We start from the raw sequence: 25,039 nt of genomic DNA, 5'->3' as shown, positions 1-25,039 counted from the left end.
AATCAAAGCTCCTGGCCGGCCCCCATCCACCCTCCTCGTCGCTCTCCCCAGTTCAGAGCAGCTTCTGGCCAACTTCAAAGAATTCACTTCAAAGGTTTTTGGCAGACACAGAGCAGCCAGCCTGAGGTTGGAGTTTCCAGCTTCGGCAGAGTGAGTGAAGCCTCGGCTTCTCGGGGAGCCTTCTTCTCTTTTCCTGTTATTCACTCGAGCCAAATGTGAGCTGCTTTCATGGAGGGCATGGAGGCTGTGTTCACCCCTCACTTGAACTGTGCAACAAGAGGGAAAAGTGCCTGGGAAAGGTAGATAGCTCTGGCAGAACAAAGGAACTTCAAATTCAGCTATGGAGAGAGATTCCATGTTAGTTCTCCACCTCCCCTGAATGCAGGATTGGCTTTATAACTGAAGTGCAAGGTTTACTCCTGCCCATAAGGGATCTACTTTTTCTGTTTTAGCAATCCTATTGCAACTCTTCTGGTTTTTGTTAGTCCCTCAAAGACCTGGTTCCTCTTCTCAGTTTCCTGTGATCTTACTTCTCGGCAACTTCCTATAACCAGGGAAAATGTGCTCCACAGAAATAGTGTGTACTGCCTGGAAATTGGCATTATTTTGTATTTGGCAATGTGGGACCTTCTGGGTGTCAAATGTCCAATTGCACGAGAGAACACTGCAGCTCCTGCTGGTGCAATTACTCTGGCAACCTCAAGCAAGCTGGAGGCTGCGGCAGCCACATCCCTCTTGTGTTGGGGTGAACCCCTCTGCATCTTCCTGCCTTAACATCCTGAAATTCTTTGTATTGGCTTTGGGGGGGAATCGTCTCCCCTGCCAAGCCCAGAGCATGTGTTCTCTTAGCCACTGTTCTCGATTAAAAGCTGTCATGGTTTCAGGAAAAGCCAAATACCAATGTGGCTGGGAGAGCTGCCCATGGGAAATAAAATGGAGGCGGGTGGAGAGCACCTGGTACTACATTTTTGTGTGAGGTACTTGGTGTTCTTCAAAAGTAGATAAAGAAATATGTTGAGTGCAACCCTTAACACCTTCTCCACATCCCATTTTGAATATTAATAGTTTTCTTTTAGACAGTGGCCCTGAGATGGTGTGTGATGTATACTATGCACTTGCCAGGCTATTTATATATTTAAAGCCTTGCTTTTGCTGGTGGGGGTTAGAACTGTGGGGAAAATGCTAAAAGTTATTTTTTTTTTCTTCCCCCGTTATTTTAAAGCAACTCTCTGGCATAAGGAGAAGCAAGAGATCCTGCATAAAACAGAGGTTTGCTGCTTGTTAGAACTTCAGTCCAGAATCAATAACAGAAAAGATATCTCAAATACTGGTTTTTCTTTTTATTAAACCATACAATTTTTTTTTTGTACAATTTGTTACAAATAACAAATATATAGATATAAAACATTTTTACACACACACTTCTTTCTGCAATAACTGTTTTGAGAGTGGAAATTAAGAAATAAAACTCTTGATACTGCCAGGCACTGAGTGTTCTTCCAGTTAGAGCCGTGAATGCCTAGAGCTCTCCACCCCAGCCTGGCATGTGCCACTGGCTGGGAGTTTTGTGCTGGGAGACATTATCGGACAGGAACTTTTAATTCATTTGTGTGCACATAAAAAAAAAAAAAAAAAGGCAATTTTGGCTGCCATCATATCACTGAGATCTTTCATTGTCTTGATCTTGTTTTCCGAAGTCTTGAGGCTGAGTGGTGATTGAAAAAGCTCTGCCGCAGGGTGGAGGCTTTCCTCTGCCTGATCCTCTGTGCCAAGTAGCTGCTGCTGCTCCCACTCAGGACTGGGAAGAGGGTCCTGCCAGCCTGGCCAGGTGTCAGAGCAGCAGGTGGGTAAAGCAGTTCACAGAAGCTGCTCTATGGGAGAAATGCAAAACTCAGTTTGACCTCAGCAGCTAGCCTCTCTTTTATATTTAATTATTTACCTTTTATTTATTTATTTATTATCGTCAGGTGGGGTGGAGCTAAATTTGCAGATTGATCATGAAGATGCAAGATGGGTAAATGGGGCAGCACTTCCAGCTGATAGCAAGTTGTGTCCAAAGCCACAGAGCTGGAAGCATCCAGTCTCCTGGGAAATCACTAAGGGGCAGCCTGGCTGGGACTTAATTTGGTATAATGCCTCATGAAAGCTGTGTGGGTACTGAAAGAGCAGTTTTGTGTGTGAATGGCCACTTTCTAGGTAAGAAACTGTGCCTGCAACACAGTATTTTTTCTTCAGTGAAGGTACCATAATAAAAGGAGCTATTTGGGCCTAATTCAGAAGGCTGGAATGCTGCAATTACAGCATGTACAGATTCCCAAAATACCCCAGACAGGAGAATCTTGCCTTGCTGTGCATACGTGATGTGAGTCAGAGCATTGCATTGTGGTTTCACTGCTGCCACTTCATACCTTTGTTCTGCTTATAATTAAATGATTTTTGGGTCTAACTTCTTACTGTTTTTGCCTATCAACAAAGCTGGGATTAAGTGTTTCAGATCCCTCCTTCCCCAGGCTTTTAATTTTGGTAGATGTGTTTTAGGTGTCTCCATGCAGGCTTGTTGAGTAGATTTGGTCTCACCCTGAGCAGCAGAAAGTAATGAATATCATTTTTCCCATTGTGCTCTAACTGCGTTTGAATAAAGGGTATGTACAGACTGACCTCTGAGAGAGGAATTTGATGCTGTTCCCCAAATTACTGCTATTTAGAGGGATTATGCAGAAAGCTAAACAGAAAGGAAAAATAATAATTTGTCTTTAGGACTCTGCTGCTGCCCCACCCTGGTGTACAAACAAATGCCTTTCCCCTTCACTTCTTTTGAATGTTTGTTTATTGTTTTTACAGGATTTTTCTGCTTCCAGGGCTGTTGGCTTCTAGGTGCTAATAAAATGTGAATGTGTCCCAGATTCACCCTCAGCGAAGTGCACACAGTTCTGCAGTGGCCAGATTTTCTTTTTTAGCACAACACAAAAAGAAAACAAAAAAATCTCCATCTTTATTTTTGCATTTGGTGGCATAGATATGGGGAAATAACATTCTCTCCCAAAAAACCATTTTCAAAGGGAAAAATTGTGGTAATTCCACTAGATAGTGCCGATGGGGGTGGAGGCTGGGAACAGGAGGAAGTCTTAAAGCAACACAAACCCACAATTTGGGTAGTTTAGGGTCATTTGACTGTTTGGTGTGACCTCATGTTAGAGTGGTTTACCTTGGGCTTCTTTTTTGCCTGTGTGGTTTGTGTTCAAACCCAAGAGCCCCAGGGGAAGGAGTTGATGGAAAGACAGCAGGAGAAAAGGGGCAGCCCATGTTTTTCCCCGTGGCACATCCCTGTATTTGTTTCGTTGGAGCTTTTTTTTCTTCATTAGGGCCTGACCTCGGGTCTGTCCCGGCAGGAATGTGTTCCAAGCTGGTGGTAATTAAGGACAACTGGGCACAGGGTGAGGGCAGCTCTGAGCTGGGCTGGAGGCTCCTGGAGCTGTTGCCCTTTGTGTTCCCGTGTGCCCTTTGCTCTGTGGCCAGGCAGCAAGGAGATTGCAGCGTGGATCTGCTGTGTGCCAGCTGAGTGCTGGGACCGTGGGGCTCCCGGGAACCACGGTCACCATATTGAGGCTGGTTGTGGCCCTTTGTTGCCTCGGCTTTTGTTGCCCCTGCTCAGCATCTGAACGTTTTTGTCGGAATGGAAGCAGTTCCTCTCCATCTCCCGCCTCGGTTTCAGTGTGAGTCGCAGGGGGTTGTCCTCGAGTGAACCCTTCTGTAAATTCAGCCCATATTCATGAATAGTTTAGTCTTCCCAGAAATTCTGTTTCTTAATGAATAAATGATTGAGCAAAGGGGAAAAAAAACCCCTTTCCATCCAGAAGCAGCAGATATTAAAATTTGCTAGGCCTGTTTCTTTATTGTTACATAGTCTTTGGGCTGTCGTGAGCACTGTGGATCCAGTTCAGCTGATAAGCAAACCTGACTCCTGCAGTCAGGAGAAGAAGGCTTTTATTTTACTTGGGTTTCTTTTAGGGTTTTTTATAAACCTGTAAATTTAAAAAGAGAGCTTTGCAGCAACAGCTCTGGTACTGCAGTAGAAGGAATTGGCTCATATGGTAATACAGGCAAGGTATCTACATGGCAACATAAACTCTATATAATAAGAGAGAAAACTATTACGCATTTTAAATTTCTTATTCCAAGCTGTTCTGTGTCTTGGGTGTCTGATTAGTGTTTGAAATAAAGGAGGAAGCTCTGGTGCTTTACTGGAAAGGGTTTTTTTCTGCAGATCAGCTCTGTTGGAAGATGATGTTTTGGGTCTATTTTGGGTTGTGTAGCTATGCAGATACTGTTTCTGGGGTGACTGAGCCACCATTTACACCCAGCTTTTCTGGTAGCTGCTATAAATACACTCTGTGCTCTGTTGATGGAATTGCAATAAAATTTATACTAAAGAAATTAATTGAAAACTTCAGAGGTTGCATATTATAGGGGATAAGAATTGAGAGATGCATCAAGTTTTCCTGTGATACTGGAGGGGTGTGTGAAATAACAGTGTAAGAGCTTAAAATGTTACTGTGGTAATATTTGGGAATGGAGGGTCTTCATACAATATATGTTGAAATGGGATAAGAGGGTCATTAGGAAAACTGGAAATATCTTTCAGGATGCAATTCTAGTTAAATCAGGATAAAGAATAGAAAGAATAATGTTCTATCCCCTTCTTCAGTTTTTTCACTCCCCAGTCTGCAGTGTGGGCAGTTCAAATGTCAGGTATAAAGGATGTAATTCAGATGAGACTGTTTTGGTTAAGCTGCAATATGAATGCTTTGAAATACCATAACTTTATACCAAATACCAAATGCTTTAAAAATACCATAACTGCAATTCGTTTTCTTTCATTTAAATGTGAAGGTTAAATTCTGTTAAGTGATAGCAAGTAACATAAGTTTTTGGGAAATTGGCTAACAAATTTCCAGTGATAGCTGTTGGATCAAAAAATTCACAGATGTTACCAGAGAATTTCCTGTTTAATTATTGTCTCTTATTGTAGTACTTGCTCCTTTCAGTGCAGGATTACCCCTGGGCTGACCTCTGTCAGTAAAAAGGTAATTCTTTTGGTTTCTTCAGTGCTTGGGTTGTCTCTGCTGATGCTGCATTCCTGGCACCAGAGTAGAACTGTTTGAATGAATCAAAGTAGGTAACTTCATGTTCTTGGAGTCGATAGTGAAACATGCTTGTTGAAGTATAATTCAGTGCAATTTTTTTTTTCCTTTGGCAGCTACAAACTCTACCTTTTTTGTTTCTTTTAAAAGGCTTTAATCTTGAAATGTTTCTAGAAACATATCACTGATTTTAGAGCTATCCCTGATAAGTCATTCTAGTTGGTTGAGGATTTTTTTTTTGGTGTGTTTTTGTTCACAGTGTTATTTTGGTTTGTTTTTTAAACCATGATCTTGAGACATGAGTGATTCTGTGTCTTCCCTCTAACCTGCAGCAATGTCCTATGTGATCAGAGCTTATCTCTTTGGCTGCCTGCATCTGAACCCCCTGGGTGACACTGCAGGAGCTCGCACTTGCTGGTCACGCCTCTATTCTCAAACAAGAAGGAAACCCCTTAGTTATCTAAACACTTTTCTGTTTGTTTGGCTTACTTGTAAGGAATGTGCTTTGGTAAGTGTCTTTGGGAGGCAGAACAGGGACTGGGCTCTAAAACTTGGTCTGCATTTAAAGTGGGCTCTGAACACAGACCTCACAATGTGCAGTTGCTGCTAGAGGCAGATTAAAAATCACTGTATGGCAGGGGAGAAGGGGCTGTAACAGTGGATTTTAAAAGGTTCTGGGTTGTGCAGACTGAATATATCACTAGGAAAGAAAAGGAGAAAATGTCTTAATAGAGATGTTCAGCCCTTAGGGGTTGTCTAGACATCTGCCTTCTTGCCTTTTGGCATCTGGAGGCTCATGTGTCCCAATACATGACAGAAAAAAAGTCTGTGGGTATATTTTCATTTTCATAGCTTGAGTCAGGTGGTGGATCAGGCATCTTTCTAAACTGGGGCTTTGTGTGTGCTAGTGTATTCAAGCTAATGTGTTCCTCAGTCCTTTGAAAAGTGTTTCAGCTTTGCAGGGACAGTCTGGGTGCAGTGAACAGTGGTCTTTAGTCTGACTTGGCTTGGCGTGCCCTCGGTCTCATTTGTATGTGTCATCTTAGCTGAGTCTTCCCTCTTGATGAAACTGTTCCTGGTAGTGTCTGCAGGATTCCTCCTCACTGCTGCTGAAACACAGGGTGGAGGTGCTGCCAGGCAGGCCAGGGATTAAACCCTGTGGGGGTGTGGATTAACTCCACTGTCAGCTCTCAACCATAAGGCAAATTGTTCCAAAGTGCTTTTCCTTATTAGTTTGTTTTGTGCAGTTGAAGTGTAAGGAGGAATAAAGCAAGCAGTATCTCCTAGAGATGGGAGAGGCTGCTGTGGCATGTGAAGGATGCACTACTTTGTTGTGGTATGTAATCATTCTTATAAATGTTTTACATTCTATATTCAAACCTGTTCTTCAGGTAGTCACGTTTCTGGCAGCATTATATAACTCTGTGACATTTTGACTATCTCTGTTAGAGACAGGAGGGGTGCAGAGAAATCTGCCTTGTGAATCACTCTCCCTTTAACCCTTGTTGGAAGGTGGGGAGGAAAGAGCCTGAGGCTGCTAGAAGAGCAGTTCAGGGAAGGTGATGTGGCAGCAAAACCACATCAATTAAAAGGTACCAAGATAAGAGGCTTCAGCAGCTGGAATGCAATTAACTTCCTCTTCACTCTTATCTTTCTCCCCTACCTGCACATGGGTAACAAAGGTCATTTGTGTCATCTGATACAAGGCTTTGGAACTCTGCACCCTGAGTTCACGTGTAATTTTTTTATTGTGCTAAGATTACAGATCGCACCAAAATCCCACCAATGTGGTGCAGAGCAATTAAGGTTTGTGTTTTATATTGCTGCTTTACAATTCTTGCTGTTGGCAAACAGCAGTTTATAGATAGTTACAAATATGTATGTTATCCCCCTAAACTGAGAGAACTCTGGCTATTAGATGAGCAAAGACAGTAAATGACTTAGCCTTCTGTGGCATGCACATAAAACAGGATGCAAGGCATGGAGGACTTAGTTTCATCTTTGTTTTAGAGCTGGTTTAATGTGGCTTTAGTATTTGAATGTGAAGAGGAAGCTTTGCCCCATGTGTGCATGATGAAAATGCATCACAGGGAGCTGGAGGGTTTCCCACCTAACCTTCCCCAAATCTCTTGCTCCAAACACAGACACGTTTGTGTGGCTTTTCTCTTCAGAGCTTGGTACTTGTCAGCCTTAAACACACAGATGAGAAACTTGAGAAGCATATTTTTAGCAGATAATTCAAAGTTCTGTTTGTGAACTAGGTGTGTTTTAATACAATACTTGAGCTTTTGCATGGCCTTACTGGTTTGTGGATTTTTTTGTTTGTTTGATTTGGGTTTTATTTTTTGTTGTTGGGTTTTGGGGTTTTTTTGGGTTGTTGGTTTTTTGGAGGGTTTTTTGGGTTGGTTTTTTTTTTTTTTGTTGTTGGGTTTTGGGGGTTTTTTGGGTTGTTGGTTTTTTGGGTTGGTTTTTTTTTTTGAGGAGGAGACATTGGTTTGGTGTTGGTTTCTTTTCTTTTTCTTTACTTTTTTTTTTTTGCTTGTTTTTTAATTTTCTGGGGTTTTTTGTTTGTTTGTTTTTTTTAAATAAATAATAGCAGTGAATGTGCTCTAGCTAGCTGGCTTTGGGTATGTCCTTGTTTCCTCCCTGAATATGATAGAGCTGTTATGCTTTAGCTATTGCAAAGTATAAAAAATTAAACATCAAACACCAGGCCAGAAAGAAATGTGTCTGTCTGGAAATCATGAAGTTTCTATCCTTCAGGGTTTCCCAGGCATTTTGCAGTGGTGCAAGGAAACTGTTTCTATAGTTTAGCTCAAGGTTAGAGACCTTTTAGAGAAGCAGTGATATTTTTTTCTCTTTCCATGTTTGTGGTCTGTTGAGGGCAGAGGAGCTAAAGAGAACACATCTACTGTTTCAAAGACACTGAACATATAATCTGGGTGAAATCAAATCAAATCTACTCTTATGACTTTCAGTTTGAGTCAAAGAATAATGAATTGAAGGAAGTGTTAATGTATTGTTAAAGAGCAGCAAAACTGAAGAGGAAGATGAGGTGTTGTGATTGATTATAGTACCTGCTGCTCATGTTTCATTCTGCCATTTCGTATAGACAAATTAAGAGAGATTAAAATACATTGAGGATACCTCAGGGACATCCCTCCATTTGAATTTCTAAGTGTACCTAACATGCTTGAAAAAATAATTTTATTGAAGGGGTTAATAGCATAGGTAGGAAAAAGAGGAGTACTGATGAAGCCCTCCCCTACCCCCAGTGTCTTCTACAGAGTCAGTGCCTGACCAGTATTAGTACTTTTTAATATCTAGCTTTTATTTTTTGGCTGTAGTTGAGGCAGTAGTTGGTACTACAGACTTTGCCAAAGGGGGAATCTGCCAAAATGCTTGGAGCATGGTAGTGCACTTGTTGCTGCCCCTTTCTGGTTTTCTATTAGGGCAACACTGTCGATATAATTGTGTGACACAATTATTCTTAATAGTGCACCCCTTCAAAGTGTATTTAATGTATTTTCTCAAGGCAGTCTGTGAAACAGGAGGTTGCCTGTATCAAATAGACATGGGTGTGTCATCAGAAACAGAATTTGTATAGAGATTTTTTTTTAATCTTGCTTGTTTAAAATTTGCAAGAACCATCCTCAAGTGGAGGGGGAATTCCTGCCTGAAACAGTTTGCTTCATCATTAAACTCACTGGAAGTTGGGTCTTCATTTAGTGGTAAAACAAGTTGGGATAAATTTAATGAATTTTGTCTTTTGTCTTGTCTTGCACTTAATTGCAATTTTAAAAGTTTTTTTTTTCAGTAATCTTTTATAAAAACTATGGATTTGTCTGCCAAGACTATGCAATAGAAAGAGATATGCTTTTGTATTCTGGGTTGTAGTGTAGGTAGAAGAAAATCTGTGAGTCTATGGAGATAACAGAAGCTGTGGGAAGCCACATCAGTGGTACTGTTGCTCTAAGCAAAGAATGAGCAACATGTTGGGAAAATTGACTCTTAGTTTTGAAAGCTTTCTAGTTTCGGTTTGATTTCTTTTTCCAAGTGATACACAAGGCTAGCAAACACTGCACAGCAATATAATGTGCAATGTATTTGAAATAAGCATGTTTCCAGACTAATAAATAACATAAACATCTTCCTCAAATAAGAGTTTGAAATGAGCTACTGGCTGTTGGATCTGTATCAGAGCTATACCAAATACACAGATCAGCAGGAACTCCTTTGTGTGTCTTGGAAGGAGAGAGAAGCCATGGGTATTATTTTTCTGGAATAAAAAGTTTGCAGCTGTTCAGGCTGCAGTGTCGGTCTGATCTCTGGTTCTGACCCTGCACCATCCAGCCTTTTTCCACCACAGCCAGTCCTCCCAGATGGCCATGAAGTTGACCTTTGAGAGACGTGTCTATTGACTGGTAAATGAGAGAGAGCCCATGTTGTTGTCAGTGAATAACTTCTCATGCAGCCTCAATGTATTCACAGAGACGAGTCTGGCAATGGGGTAATGGCAGAGCCAATTCTCATTCCTGCTTCTATTCAGCTTCTGTTCAAAGAGGAGGAAAAGAGAGACTCTACCAGAGCCCCAGATGAACTTAGGGGAGCTGTACAATGAGATCTTTTGTTCCCTCCCAGGAGTACTACTACATGTTTTGAACGCTTGCAGTCCATTTGTCTTTTGCTACAGTTTAAATTCATTAAAGCATTAAATGGGCTGATGATAACAGGCAAACCCCAAGAGTATCCCTGCAGCCCCATACTGCTGCGTGTGAAAACAACATATGGGAAAACATTGTTTAATCAAATTGTTTGTGTTAGTGATAATCTGATCCCTGTAGATGAGCCAGATCTGAGGCTTATTTTGGAGCTGGAAAAGGTTTCACATCACATTTTTTGCTGTAAGGCAATTTGCATTTGTTTTGAGGAAGTCAAGCTTCTTTGCTTTTAGGTCCTATCAAAAAATGTAGATTCAGTGTAAACCAGTGCAGGTGAAGATGTGATATGTTGTAAATAAGCACTGTGAAAAAAGTCTAAGGCCCAGCCAGTAGTTTATTGCATGAAATTACTTTCCTTGTGACAGGTTTATGATGTTTGAAGGTGCACTTAGCCTGCCCAAGGCAGGTTGGCCTGGTGTCATTATCTCCCACTATCGGCACAAGACAGTGCTGACATCTGCATCTATATTTTGCACTCTTAAAGTGGTCATCATTAGCCTTGTGCTTTCCAGAATGTCAACTTTTATGGGAATTCAGCGTATTTCTCTACTGTTAGTCACTTGGGCTGAAGTTAGGTGGTTTTACTGGGGCCTCTAGTGGTCTCACACTGCATGACTGCTCCAAAGCTGCTGTTCAGGGATGGCGAGGCAGGATTGCTTTCCTCCCTGCCTATGGATAGATTTACCCAGCTACAGGGCAAGGGCCATACAGAAAATTTATTTGGGTTCTAGTGGAGCTGTTCAGGGATGGCGAGGCAGGATTGCTTTCCTCCCTGCCTATGGATATTTACCCAGCTACAGGGCAAGGGCAGTGCCATACAGAAAATTTATTTGGGTTCCAGTGGGGCATTTCACACGGAATTAGAACTGAATGTACTGAAGGAGCATAAATGAGTGGTAATAAACAGCAACAGAGCGTGAAGGAGGAGATGAAGGTTAGCCTGAGAAGTCTGTGTTGAGCAGTGGTCACAGGCTGGTTTCTCCCAGCTGCACAACTCACAGATTTTTTAGATTAGGAAGTTTTCAGGACCCTGATAAGGACAGAAAGATAGATTGTATTAAGAAAAGTGTAGAATTAAGGCAGGAAAGAGCAAAGCATTCATGTACCAACATCAATACTGCCCCCCAAAAAAAGGATTTTCTGTGTAAACAAGACAGTTTTGAGCTCAGTGTGAGTGAGCTTGAAGGCTTTACAGGCCATGGTTCTCCTGCCACCAGACAGGGTGTCATGGATGAAAAATTTGGTCCTTTTTGTTAGTATAAATAATCTTTCTTAATGTTGTCTTTGAGCTGTAGTGTAAGTTTTAAAATCCCTTTGCAACTAGTTTTACTTGGAAAACCTCTCAAACCAAATCCAGCTCAGTGTTATTCTCCTTGTAAAGTATTTTTTAACACTTCCCTGAGCAAAGACTGTGCAGAGTCCAAAGTTTCTGGCACAGCATAGTGAAATATTGTTGTGATAAGAGAAACTTGAGAGTCCTGACTGCACTCAGCTCAGCAGATCTGAACTAGAGCTCTGTCAGGAAATGCTCCTTTTTGTGACTGTGCTGCAGGGGCCAGGCAGCTGCTGGCTCTGGTGTGCGTTTTCCGTGGTGCCTGGGTGGCCAGCCCTGCTGACTTGGCGACACTGAGTGTTGTGTCATTGCCACCCGGGTATTTTTTTTTTTCTTTCTCCATTTTTTCATTGTATCCTGCTTCTTCCAGGGTGTGCCTGAGTAATGAGTCAGAGTGAAAAAATAGTGCTCTTGAGCGGTATGCAGGAATGTGGCTTGTTCGCATAAAATAAAGGTTGATGCTTCCTCAGTTTAAAAAATGAAATGACTGGCAGTGTTAACTGGAAGTTCCTCTTTAGAAGAGGAGGTTTTTTTCAATTCAAGCACTGTTCTTGCACTTCCATCTCCAGTTGCACCCATGTCAGTTAAGTGTCGTGGTTTAACCCCAGCTAGCAACCAAGTACCCCATCCAAAACAGCCCCACTCCAGCCACTGTGGAGGAAGTTAACTCTGCCTCGGGTGAAACCAGCATGGTGTGATGTGGAACTTGAGTAGGATAACAGTTTGGGGTGGAGTAAGTAGTTGTTTCACTCCTTGCACTGTCAAATAAGCACATTGTTCTCTTTATAACCTCCTTCAGCAGGATGGCCTCCGAATTACATGTACAACTTCTGGAGTTATGTGAATTATTTAAGCTTGTTGAAACTTTTCAGCCTTTCTTTTGGCTGAAGTTTTGTGGTTTCCTCTGTTGGAGGAATGATCCTACTAGACTATGAGGTGGTCTGCAGCACTTAATGTCTGGAATTAATCAGGACCTGGAGGTCTGGGCGAAACAGAACTGCTACTGGCCTGCATGGAAATGTCTTAAAACATTTTAAACCGTTAGTCATTGAAATTAAATCGAATGGTGTTCTCTGGAGTCAGTGGTGAGAGAGCTATCAGTTACAATGTAGTCGTGTTTGGGTTTTGGTGTCTGTATTTTTCTCTTTATTTTGGATACGTTGCCCAGAAAACTCCTTGCTCCTAGGCTAGCCATCTGAAAAGCAGATACAGGTAAAACTTGCAGAAGAATCAAGGAAAAAGGAGCTTGCTCCAGTATGTGCAATCACAAATATCTTTTTGGTGTCTCATCTTGGTTTTCTTACAAGACTTTGTCTTCTACAGCACTTTCAGTTCATTGGAGGTGCTGCACAAACTAGAATGTCCTCATATGTTTTCATAAAAACCAGTGGAAAAAAAAAATATATTTGGCCTCTCTTTGCAAAAAGACTTGCTTCAGGGAAGTCAGAATTTAGAAATATCAGGGGCAAAATATAAATACATGCAAAGTGGAAATAGTCTTTCCTCTTTCACATAACTGCATAACAGCTGAAAATAGCCTGTGCTTAGTTGTGTGTGGCTGTTCCAGGTTCTGCACAGCTCCCAAATACAGCAGGGTGGCCTAGGAAGGTCCAGCCCCACCCAGTTCATAACAAACACCACCTCACATTTCTTTCTTCCGAGTTCTGCATCTCCATCTGGTCCTGTGAAGGCTCATTAGCAGAGCTGCCTGTTTAGGGTTAAAAGAAGACTCCAAACATCTTGCAAAAACTTAGTGTTGTTTCTAAAATTGGAGCTTTTTTACTCTAGCATAAACCCACTTAGAGCAAACCTTTTGTGAAGTGGTGTATTGTGTATGGGCTGTGAGTACCTGCATAAACTACCAGAGGGAAAACAAGTGGAATCGACTCTTGCCACAGCATATTTTCCATTTTTCATTGGAAATTAATGCATCATATTAGTGAGATAATCTGGAGTCAATTTGAATGAAAAAAAAAACAAAAAAACCAAGAAAAACACAGAACTGTTGTGGACTGCAGTTAAAGTGAGTTTAGCAGAGTAAATATACACTAGAAGGGGGGAAAAATGATAACCAACCCCAAACTCTAGCACTGAATCCTCCAGAAAGTAATCAATCTTCAATGAAACTATGTCACATAATTAAATGTTAGCTTCTGACTTAGCCTCCTGTTGATTATTTCCTCCTTCAAGTAGTAAGGACCTGATAGAGAAGGGCTAAGTATCCACAAATGCCACTGAAATTGGTGACTGAACTGTTGTTTGCCCTCCTTCAGCACACAGGCTTTATCCACATTGCCTTTTTCCTTGTTGGACAGTGAGCACAGGGGAAAACATGTGCTTTTCTTGGCTTGGCATATCCTTTGTGTAAATTAAAGGCTGTCTGGAAGTGTGCAAGAGGTGTTTGGATGTGGCATTTGGGTGTGTGGTTCAGGGTGATTGTGGTGGTGAGGTGTTAACAGTTGTACTGGATGATCTTGAAAGTCTCTTCCAGCCTGGATGATGCTGTGTTTTGTAATAGTGCCATGATGTGCACTTGAAGTTTTCTGCTTAAATGCAAGGAAATGCTCTGAAGTTGAAGATTTATGTCATTTTATAAAAAAATTGGAAAATAGGGCTATTATGTTACCCAAGTATATTTTGACTCATTTTCCAGTATGATATTTTTTCCACCCCAGAACCCAGATTGCGTTGTCCAGATAAGGCACGTTGCTTGAACTAGGTTCATACAGGTTTGAGCACATAGTTCTGTGCCCCAGTTCAGGTGAACTCATTCTTCTTGCCCAGTGCTGTAAGCTTAAAAACTTCATTAATTTGGAAATAATATGGAAATGAATGAGATGGAACAGCCCTGAGATGGGTTTCAAGAGGCAGAAACATTTCATCTTTCCAAAACCCACCTTGTCTTCCTGCAGGATAACAGTCTCCAGCAGAAAGGTGTCACTCCCTGCTAGTTTAGACTTTACACTCCCAGGCAAGTGGATAGATGTCCCCAGGTGGAATAGAAGACCATGCCTTAAAAATCCTAGCAAATCAGCAAGTATTGGAAAGCTGTATCACTCTGTGGATGCAATACTTGGGCAATCCATTACTGTGGGGCTTCCTAAGTTTGATTTTCACTTACTTTGTGTGACCTTTAGTAAAAGCTTTCTGTGGGAATGCTTCCTGAGTAAGTCCATGCTAAGTAGGAGGTATCAGAGGTGAGAGAGGTGTAAGTGGCCAGTTTAGTGTGTCTTTGCTGGTTAATATTTGTTGGCTGGCTGGTGGTGGCTGACAGCATCAGCAAAGCCAAGCCTGGAGTCATAAAGCCATCGTGATGGTGCTGTGTGGTGGCTTGTCCCAAAGCCCACAGTTACTCATGTGGGACAACTAACCATAGCTGGACTTAGAGGGGGTAGAATGACATGAGATCAGGGGTACTGCCTAGTGAGGCAATGATCTTAATTATGCTGTTGCTTTGGTGAAATGGTGTTAAGAAGCAGTTTGGAGACCACTGTGATAGCTTGGTGGTATTTTCATGGAACTCCAGTCCTGGGAGGATGGGTGGGTGGAGACTATAAGAAGATACACGCTTGTAAGATCAGCTTTGAGAGGGGTGCAATTAACTCCCTGGCTTTTTGCATCTGAGTCACAAGCCACACTGTGCTGAGCACACCAGAAACAGTGAGCGGCAACCTCAAGCAGTGTTCTTGGAAAGGATTTGTGGTTAAGGGGTTTTTTTGGCTAAGATTTTTTTGGTTTGCTCGCTTTGACTGTTTAGCCAGCCTTTGACCTTATATTTACATGAACCAAACTATGCTGTTTGTTTTGAAAACTGGAGCAGGTAGGTTGGCTGCTGTTCACAAGGGTTTTCTTCAGAGCAGGAGCCCCAATTTCATTAGAGAGCACAGTTTGGCAGCAGAGCCAAGCTGAGCTGCAGTCTTGCACTGCTGTCTTCCCTGTGGCTCTCCCAGTGCATGTGTAGAGCTGGCGTGTTTTAAATCCTGCTCCTGGAAATATCTTACTCTGAGTAATCAGATATCAGTGGGATTTGGTCTTCTCAGTCACCCACTATTTTTTAAGAAGTTTTCCTGTACAGTTAGGCAACCCAGTGTACACCTGAGGAGGATAGAGCTGAATTCAGCTTGTATCACACACCACCAGCTCCTGGTCAGTTGTAAACTGCTCACATAGAGAGCACAGGACAGACCTTGTGCAAGTTCAAATGAATTCCTCAGTTCCTCTGGAACCTACAGCCTTTGATTGGGCCCTAAGCATGGCTGTGTGACACACGAAAAATATCCTTTGCCATACCTGATGACAGTGATGGGTTTGTGTGTACATTTCTCTCCTGTTTTTCAGCTGAAATGGTCAGTATTTGGCATTTTGCTGTCTTTTCTTGGTTAAGGATGTTCCACCCCTACCCAAAGTTCCACAAAAGTTAAAAAAATTACCCAACTGTATATATGAATAATAGGGATTTGTGTTGTTGGAAAAGAAAAGCAGAGATGGCAGGGCTCATGATGTATTAAATGCAAACACAAGGAGAATCAGGTGTTCAGTGCAAATATTCTCTGAAATCATAAACAAATGCTTTGTGCAAATTCTAGGTAATAACATCAGGTTGGAGAACAGTTTGGTTCATGGCTGATGTTGAAAAATACAACACGGAATGACTGAGTCAGGCAGGCTGATGCTTGGGAATGGGATCGTTTGTTTTGTGTGGTTTTGGATTTCAGAAGGAGGCCTGCCTGCTGCCAGTGGGATGTGATATTTTTGAATTTGATTTTGGACATAGGATTCTGAAAGTCAAAAGGGTATTTTGAGGGAGTATTGCCAGGATGTGATAGGCAAGTAGAATGATGGGGTGCAGTTAATCAATCACATGACAGGAATTTTAGTGTAACTTTCCTTTTTGAGGTTGTTTGAGCATCCTTAATAAAAGGATGCCCACTGTCCACATGTGACAGTACAACCAAATTTAAAGCAGCTTGGTCATTATTTGCCATTAGATCAGATGCCCATAAAACAGACATCGTGTTCCTTGTTTGAGCTGGCAGGGAAGAAATTGGATGGTAAAAAGGAGAGGTTCAGGGTATTTGCTAGTAGCATGCCTGTTTTGCAATCATATAATAATACCTGTTGTTCCTGTTGATAATGAAGGATGTTGTGCCCCTAAACTCATAATTTGTGAAGAAGAAGATGAGAGAGTTCATTTTCAAGCAGTTCTACAGAAGGGAAAGTAACTGAAGGATGATGGGTTGTGGATGATGTCAGGCTCTTTGTCTATAGGGCTGCAGAAGTTGCTGTAGTTTAGTCCTGTGGCATTTCTTGTTGATTGTGTTCTTCTTGTGAGTTCCCTTTCTTAATAAACATAACATCCTTTTGGCTTTGCTTGTAGAGTGCCCTGCATTTCAGGGGATCTCACCTCTTACTATTCAGCAGCTGTTTCCACACAGCTCTTCTGCTTTGGACACTGCACAGAAGTGTCTTCCTGCGTTCAGAGTGGCTGTTTCCTTCTTGAGCCCTTCTTCCTCAGACACTTCATGAAGGAATGCAGAAGTACTCTTGACCTGGGTGCAGGCAAATATTTCCTCACTTCCTGAATAGCCTTGCAGTTTGGCTGAGCTCTCAAAAGCTCAGGTTGAGGAGGAGCCTCACACTTACATGTAGGACATCTGCATCCCATGTCATGTCTGTTGTGTGCCACACTGTCCATAGGGCTGTGCTAGACAAGACCAGGCATTAGGTCTGCGATGCTTACAAGTGCTTTTTGCCTAGGAAGAGTGCCCAAGCTGTTCTTGCTGTGGCACTGAGACCATCACTGGAATGAGATTTAATGGTATTTTCTGACTGATTTTTGAGGGTGTGTCTGCTTGGATCCATGGCTGGCACAAGGAGCTACAGCTGCTGGAGCTCCTTGTGGCACCACCAACGTGCCAGCTGGGGGAGTGAGTGATTTGGGATTCCAGCATTGCATCAGGGTGTTGTGAGGTGGCTGTTTAATATGAATTATCTCATGGAATTGTACAAATGGCTAAGAAATTGGATGGGGGTAGAGAAAACAAGAGTTCTAAGTGCCTTAGATAAGACTGCTTCTTGCAGACCTTAGTCTGGAAGAAGCTTTTACTTCACTCCTTGAAGCAGCATTTTGTGGTGCCACCTGGAGGGATGTTAATATGGCAATTGGTGGGCCAATTCTCACTCCAGCAGGAAAGGAATTGGCTATTTGGAAATAAAGTACAAAGTTTGAAGGTTAAAATTTATTCTCAAGCAAAACTCTGCTGTGTTTGTCAGTATTACCAGCAGAGGAGCTTCAGGCTGCAGTTAAATGGCAACTGCCATTTAACTGGTATTTTGTGGATGTGGGCACATGTGTAAATGGGATTTCAGAGCATGTATCAAGTGTTTTGAACTTTGACTACCCTGTGTTTGCTTCAGAAAATGCAAACCACTCTTTTGTGAGAAGTAATAAGAAGGTTTATACAGCAAAAGAATGAAAGGAATATTCTTATTAATAAGGAAGACCTAATTGGCATCTGCCATTTTTTGTGGGACAGTGTTAAGGATACTAACTAAAGTGTGTTTTAACTAATATCTTATAGGTTTGGTTTATAAATTTATATGTGCAAAATAACCAACTTATGTTATTCAAACTTTTTTTTTTTTTAATGACAAAATAAACTACTACTTTTCAGGATGTGGAAACTAACATTTTACCAGCATACTGAGTGATTTGTTTCTCTACTAGTTTGGTGTATTTTTTTGTGTTATTTTTATTAAGTCAGGAGAATTTTATGTATGTCTTTTGCAGATTGAAAAATCTGGTTTAAAACCAGATTTCTTACTTCCTCGTGTTAATTAAACCACTCCTTATTTTATTTGCGCTTCCAGTAGTTTTAATTTCTATTATTTGTTTTTGTTTTCCAGGTCAGATGTACAATTGCTTGTAAGTATCATTCTGTTGCTTGTTTTTTTTTTCCTGTTTGTTTGTTTTTTTAATATAACTCTCCTTATCTTAGTTGATTTTAAGAAAGATGAAGCAGTATCAGCAAAGCATTTTTAAAAAAAAAAGCTTCCTAGAAAGAATTTTTAGAAACAGCAGTTAAAAATATATACTCAGTTATTTTTGTGACTGTAATACCTGCAATGCATTTAGGGATATTTAAAAATATAAATCTGTATTTAAATCCCTTTGCTTTTTCAGTTTGTAGAGATTTCCGGTAAAATCAAGTACAGGTGTAATGTGCTTAGAAAGATGGGAAAATATGCTTAAAGGCAATGAAAACCAAACAAACCCCATAAACAAATGGCACACAAAGTGAAATTCCGTTTAGAAATGCTGTCCTGGCCAAAATAACATATTTTCATGTGGCAGAAATTTCTGAAAGTGTGTGCAGATAAGTTCTACCTTAATACTGAACATCAGATTTAAATGAGTTAGCCTTTAAATTTTAGGGTCTCAATCAACGCTTTCTGTGCTGTAGCCTCTAAAATTGATGTAATATTTTTGGCTCTAGATATAGAACCATGTCTCTTCCTTACTGGGGGAACACATTGTGGAAAAGTGAGAGGGGAAGAGGGGAATATGCTTAGAGGGAGAGACAAAATGCCAGGTTAAACAAAATTTCTGATAATACATTAAGAAAACACACACATGGAGTGTGCCTGCAAGTTGTTTTAACTGCTTTCAAACAAAACTGTACTGAAAAGAAAGGCCATAATAGCTTTCATCCAAACCATGTGTAGAGTCAGTGAATGGCTGAAATTATGTGGCAGTCACTTGAATCTAGTTCAAATAATCTCACGGAAGATAAGAGGTAAAGCCAGGAAAAGTGGTAAAACCAGGAAATGTGCAGTGAGGTTTCTGTAGAACTGGGAAAACAGAAGTGACTGAGGGTCTGTGCATGATGTCTGTAACTGGCTGTACTTCTGCAAATGGGAATTTCAGGAGTATTGTAAAGACACAGTTTTGTGTTCTTTCAGGCACTGAGGACTGCAGCTCAAAAAATGCAACTACAGAACCAGCAACCAGTAGTAATGATGGTTTATCAGTAAACTCTGCAAGTGGGAACAGAACCTCTGCAGGTGGAAGAGTGGTCGAGGCTGCATCACTAGCTGATGAGACAAGAGGTGATCTAAGCACTGTAACATGTTTGTGGTTTGGAATGTGACTGGGATGTGAATCTTTGGGGTGTTTGCACTTCTATATCATGATTGCACTAGTTCAGTATTGCAAGGGCATGAATCCAGCTGCTTTGCTGCAGAAGAGAATGAGGCCAAGAAATGCATCTGCACACCTGACTGGGAGTGCAGTTTCATGCTGTGATTGCAGCATGGCCTTGGAATAGTTTTATGCATGTTAGACTCAGACTCCCTTCCCTGCTCATTATGGCTTTTTAGGTAACAGGTTAATAGTTCAACTCTCTGTGACATAGAGATTTGAAATGCATAAGTGATGGGGTACAGCAGCTCTCCTCTGCCTAGTAGAGAACATTGTGTGTCACAAATGTACAGGACAGGTGTGTGAATCTTGCTGCTAGAAAGGCCCCTCTATTTGGGATATCCAGTTTATGAAAAAAAAATGACAGCGTGTTGTGTGTTGCAGTCTTTGTGAGCACACTGCATAAAGCTCACAGCTGAGGCACAGAAATCACTGCTGCACCTAGACAGCTTTTCTGCTTGAGGTGAAGTGAAGCTTGAGGAGCTGGAGTAGATACCAGAGTTTGCAAGTGTGCCCTGCAGTAGAGAAAGGTGGCTTGATTGTTTTCCCAAGCTGATTTTTGTTTAACAGAGACTGGATATGGCAGGGAGGAGAGCGCTATATGTGCTTGTTGGTCAGCAAATATTCATGTAACTTAATTTTTTTTTCTCTTTTCATAGGATCCAGTGTGATTTATAATCTCAAGGCAGAATCCATTGGTGTGACTAATGTCACCTTAAAATGGGTGGTGAATGATAGCGCTTCTGACACCTACACATACAGGATAGAGGTTGTAAAAGGTACAAGTGATACACCTGAGAAGATTGTGAAATCCAATGACACCAGAGCAGAAATTACTGAGTTAATCCCTGGGACACCGTACAGCTTCACAGTATTTGCTGTAGCAGCTGATGATAAGACAGAAGGAGAAGGAAGTCCCATACACCTGTGTACAAGTAAGTCACAAGTTTTTTTCATCCCTATTGCTGGTGGTGTGTGCTTTGATGTGCAGGCCTGAGCTTTGCCTGCCTGCCTTAGGTTGTAATTTAATAGGAGCCTTACCTGGACCAGGTAATAATAGCAGCCTTTAATAGGAGCCTCACCCGCTAAAAATGCATGGTTCCTGTATAGAAGAAACATAGCCTTGATTCACAGCATCTGCTGTAGTAGCTGATAATGAGACAGGAGGAGGGGGAAATTCCACAGACCGGTATACAAGTAAGGAAATGGTGGACAGCTCAAAGCTCTTCCTGACTGCTTGAGGGCTAAAATGTAAAGTTGTTGTATGTATAGATCGGATGTCTTATTACTGGAGCCTAGTCTGGAATGTCTAATAAGCAGTGGGGTCTTTAGGTGTGGAAGAAATACATCCTTGGTTTTAAAAAGAAAATCCAGGCAAACATAAACCACCCTGCTTCCTCTTCATCTTTGTCCTCGTATCTCTTTATATGGGAGATAATTTCTTGTCACAAATAGTGAGCCAACTAGGAAGGTTGCCCTCCTAGAGTTGGTATTTTTTTAATAGAGTCAGACTCATGGGACTTGGTAGGTGTCTGACTTGGCTATGGCAATCATTAAATGACTAAGTTTGAAATTTACAGTGTAATGAATGAAAAGAGACAGCAGAGTTGCTCTCCTGGAGTCCAAGAAAGTTTAAACTGTTCGGGGCATACTTAGCAGCCTACCCTGGGAATCTGCTTTTCAGGGCTTAGGAATCCAAGTGTGCTGTTCAGTTTTTAAAACCACCTTTTAGAAGCACAGGAACAGGCAGTTTCACTATGTCAGAAGTCAAGCAATTGGGGCAGAAAACGAGCTTTAGTGAACAGGGAACTCCTTGTGGAGCTCCAAAGCATGAAGAAATTGTATGAGCTCTGAAAGTGAGGTCAGGCCTCTCAGGGGGATTACAGAGCTGTGGTTTGAGGAAGACACCAAGGGCCAGAGCCCAATTACAGTTGAAACTGGCCAGTGCTGTTTCAGATAACAAGAAAGGCTTTTTGAAGTACATTAATAGCAAGGGGAGGTCTAAAGAAAACATGGGACTGATCCTTGAAGATGATCACCTGCCTAATAGGGATGAAGAAAAAGCATTCAGTGTGTCAGTTTTTGGTGACGCTGATAAGCCTTGGTGTGCCTGATCCCCAGAGCTGGAAGCCCATGAGAAATGGGACAGTGGCTTTCCCCTTGTGGCCACTGGAACTGTGAGGGACCACCTGTATCAGCTGAATGTTCACAAGTCCATGGGGCCTGTTGGGATTCATCCCTGAGTGCAGAAGGATCTCACTGGTGTTACACAGGACCCCTCTCCATCAGCTACCAAAGGCCGTGAGAGCCTGGGGAGGTCTCTGCCAGCCACTGTTATTCCTATTTACTAGAAGGGTGGAGGAAAGACCCAGGAGCCTGCAGGCCTGCTAGACCAACCTCAGTTCCTGGAAAAATTATGGAGGAGATTGTACTGAATGCTGTTAAAAGGTATTTGAGAACAATGCAGTCATCAGGTATCATCGACATGGGTCACAAAGGGAAGGTCCATTTAATTAATTCAATCTTTCTATGGTAAGGTCACCCACCTGGTGGGGAAGGGAAGGTGGTGAATATAGTTTTTCTGACTTTTAGTGAGATTTTTGGTACTGACCCTCACAGCATCCTTCTGGACAAGTTGTCCAGCTGTGGGATAAGGGGGTTCATGGTGTGCTGGTGCAGAGCTGGCTGCAGGGCAGGGCTCCCAGGGTTCCAGTGAGTGGGGCTGTGTCTGGATGGTGAGCAGTCACCAGTGCTGTCCTTAGGGCTCAATCCTAGGGCTGTTCAACATACTTGTCAAAGGTATGGATGCAGGAGTTGAATATGTACTTGGTGCAGTTCTGGGCCCCCAATTGAAGAAGGATGTGAAGGTCCCTGAATGCCTGTAGTGGAGGGCAGGAACGCTGGTACAAGGGCTGGAGTGCCTGTCCTGTAAGGAGCAGCTAAGGGCTTTGAGCTTATCTAGTTGGGACAAAATGAGGCTGAGGGGTGACTTCATTGCTCTCCTCAGCTTCCTGACAAGGGGAAATGTACAGGGAGAGGCTAATCTCTATTCTCTGGTGTCCAGGGATATGATGAGTGGGAATAGTTCAAAGCTGCCTCAGGCTTGACATTAGGAAGCATTTCTTCACTGACAGAGGATTCAAACACTGCAATAGGAGATGATCAGTGCCCCAAGCCCTTCTGTGTTTGAGACATTTGGACAATATTCTCAGTAATACCCTTTAACTTTTGGTGAGGCATAAGGTGGTCAGGTACTTGGATGAGGATAGTTGTAGGCCTCTTTTAAGTAAATATTCCATTCCACTCTGTCACTTTCCTGCCCACCTCTGGATTCCCAAGGGAAGCCTTAGGAGTTCAATCACTATAATGGCCTCTGCTTATGTTTTGGGGTGTCAAAGGGAGATGAATGCCCCTCAGATTTTTCTTCAGTTCTCTTTTAGCTGCCCAGTGAAGCCCTGGTGTGGCTGTGTTTTTGTGTCCATGTCTGTGAGCACCTGTTCTTGCAGGCTGACAGGTTGTTGTCTTGTCTTTCACAGGGCCCAGCCAGGTTCTTGATCTCAAGGCAGAATCCATTGGTGTGACTAATGTCACCTTAAAATGGGTGGTGAATGACAGTGCTTCTGACACCTACACATACAGGATAGAGGTTGTAAAAGGTACAAGTGATACACCTGAGAAGATTGTGAAATCCAATAACACCAGAGCAGAAATTACTGAGTTAATCCCTGGGACACCGTACAGCTTCACAGTATTTGCTGTAGCAGCTGATGATAAGACAGAAGGAGAGAGACGTTCCATACACCTGTGTACAAGTAAGGAAATGGTGCCTCCGATTTCAAGTAACTGTGCTGTTTGTACCAAATTGCTCTGCTTTCTTACTTTGGGTTTCCAGATTTGTCCTGGTTTTTTTTTTTGTGACATTGCTTTTTTGCTCCAGCTATTTACATGCATGAATGCAGCAGTCTTTGCAAAAGGACTGAAATTGTCTGTGCTTGCATGTGCCTCCTGCAAATCAGTTATTTCATCAGCATGTCTGCTCTGGACTATGTTGAGATCCAGCTGCTGCACAGCATGACTTCTCCTAGATACTTGAGGGCTGAGTAGACCCCTCACACACCTCTGGGAGTGGGTTGCCACAGCTTGTACCAAAAGAAGTGGTATGCAGGGATGTGGTGCCATGGTCACCAAGGCTTTTATTTCTTAAAAATTATTTTGATCTCTTTGCAGTGTCTGGGGTCTGAGGTTCCTGTGGGCTGTGACTGACTCACTTCCTAGGGTTGCATTATCAAGTGTGGTGCCAATCTTGTTGGCTTTTTGCCAGGGCACCTTTTTCCCAGACTAGTTAGATGGGATAGGAGTAGACACTACTTCTGTGTGTAGCTCAGAAATGCAAAGAGAACAGGCAATGTCCCTACAAAGCAGTTTAGAGGAATGTGTCCTGGAGCTGCTACTGAGCTGATAAAATTGTCTAAGCTGCCTGAAATGAGTTTTATTGGTCTGGAGTTGGTGCTGAGTCGGGCTTGCAGACACATCCCCCTAAAGTATGCCAGCTGTTGGACCTTTTCAAGCAGCCCATTTCTTTTTCCTGGTATTGAGGAGAGTTTAGGCTGAAGGTCTCAAATTCAGACTCATGGGCACAATTTTGAGTTAACAGACCAAGATCAGCTTGGACTTTTCCTTTCCTGATTTCCATTTGTTTCTCTGTCTGGAAAACCACTGTGGAAACAAGTAATTGTTGCATATGGAATGAAATAGAATATCCCCCAAAGCTCCTATGACCTTTCCAGAGTTGCCTCAGCGTGAATGCCAGAAACAGGGAAGTGACACTTGGCTCCAAGTGATGCTCCTTCTGTGTGGAATAGGGAAATGTGGCTGTGGCTCTTCTTTATTTCTTTTTTTTTGATAGGTTGTTGCTTTGCCTTTTACAGAGCCCAACCCAGTTCTTGATCTCAAGGCAGAATCCATTGGTGTGACTAACGTCACCTTAAAATGGGTGACGAATGACAGCGCTTCTGACACCTACACGTACAGGATAGAGGTTGTAAAAGGTACAAGTGATACACCTGAGAAGATTGTGAAATCCAATGACACCAGAGCAGAAATTACTGAGTTAATCCCTGGGACACCGTACAGCTTCACAGTATTTGCTGTAGCAGCTGATAATGTGACAGGAGAAGGAAGTCCCATACACCTGTACACAAGTAAGTCAGAGTTTTTTGCATCCCTGTTGCTGGTGGTCTGTGCTTTGCTGTGCAGCATGAGGCTCTGCCCACCCCTCCAAGGTTGTAATTTAAGACTGTTGCAGGCAGGGGTGATGATTCCATCTTGGAGCTGGAGATAGCCAATCTCCAAGTATTGGATGTTAGTGTAAAAGCAGAATTACCCTGGTAGAAAGCTGTTAGTAAAGCTTGATGTCAGCCAAGAAAAGAAATTTTCCCTGAGCACTGGTCTCTTGCAAATTTTGGCAAGGGGCATTTGCATTTGTTTCCTAGAGTATGGGGGCCTGAGAGTCTCATTTTAAGGCACTCCCACCAAGAGCATTTTATGCCAGGTGAATTTGTGTGAATTGGGGGCCTATAGCTGCCATCATGCAGCTGTAGGCCCCCATGCAGGAGAGTGGTTCAGGCAGTGCTAGGATGGCTCC

General features: G+C 42.3%; 1 protein-coding gene across 3 annotated transcripts in view; it reads left to right on the top strand.

The window, feature by feature from the left end:
• LOC121341586 (receptor-type tyrosine-protein phosphatase eta-like) overlaps positions 1-25,039 on the top strand; it is a 69,916-nt gene that overhangs the window by 28,648 nt on the left and 16,229 nt on the right. For all 3 annotated transcript variants that reach the window (XM_041415245.1, XM_041415244.1, XM_041415243.1), the window contains exons 2-6: positions 18,102-18,120; positions 19,158-19,304; positions 20,055-20,330; positions 22,932-23,207; positions 24,324-24,596. In XM_041415245.1, coding sequence (XP_041271179.1) covers positions 18,102-18,120; positions 19,158-19,304; positions 20,055-20,330; positions 22,932-23,207; positions 24,324-24,596 — 991 coding nt within the window. The remainder of the gene's footprint in view (positions 1-18,101; positions 18,121-19,157; positions 19,305-20,054; positions 20,331-22,931; positions 23,208-24,323; positions 24,597-25,039) is intronic.

This window comes from Onychostruthus taczanowskii, unplaced genomic scaffold (genome assembly GCF_017590055.1).
Source record: "Onychostruthus taczanowskii isolate IOZ18803 unplaced genomic scaffold, ASM1759005v1 scaffold49, whole genome shotgun sequence".
In the NCBI taxonomy this organism is placed as follows: domain Eukaryota; kingdom Metazoa; phylum Chordata; class Aves; order Passeriformes; family Passeridae; genus Onychostruthus; species Onychostruthus taczanowskii.
The sequence above is the reverse complement of the archived record's forward strand: the minus strand, read 5'-3'. Positions and strand labels throughout refer to the sequence as shown.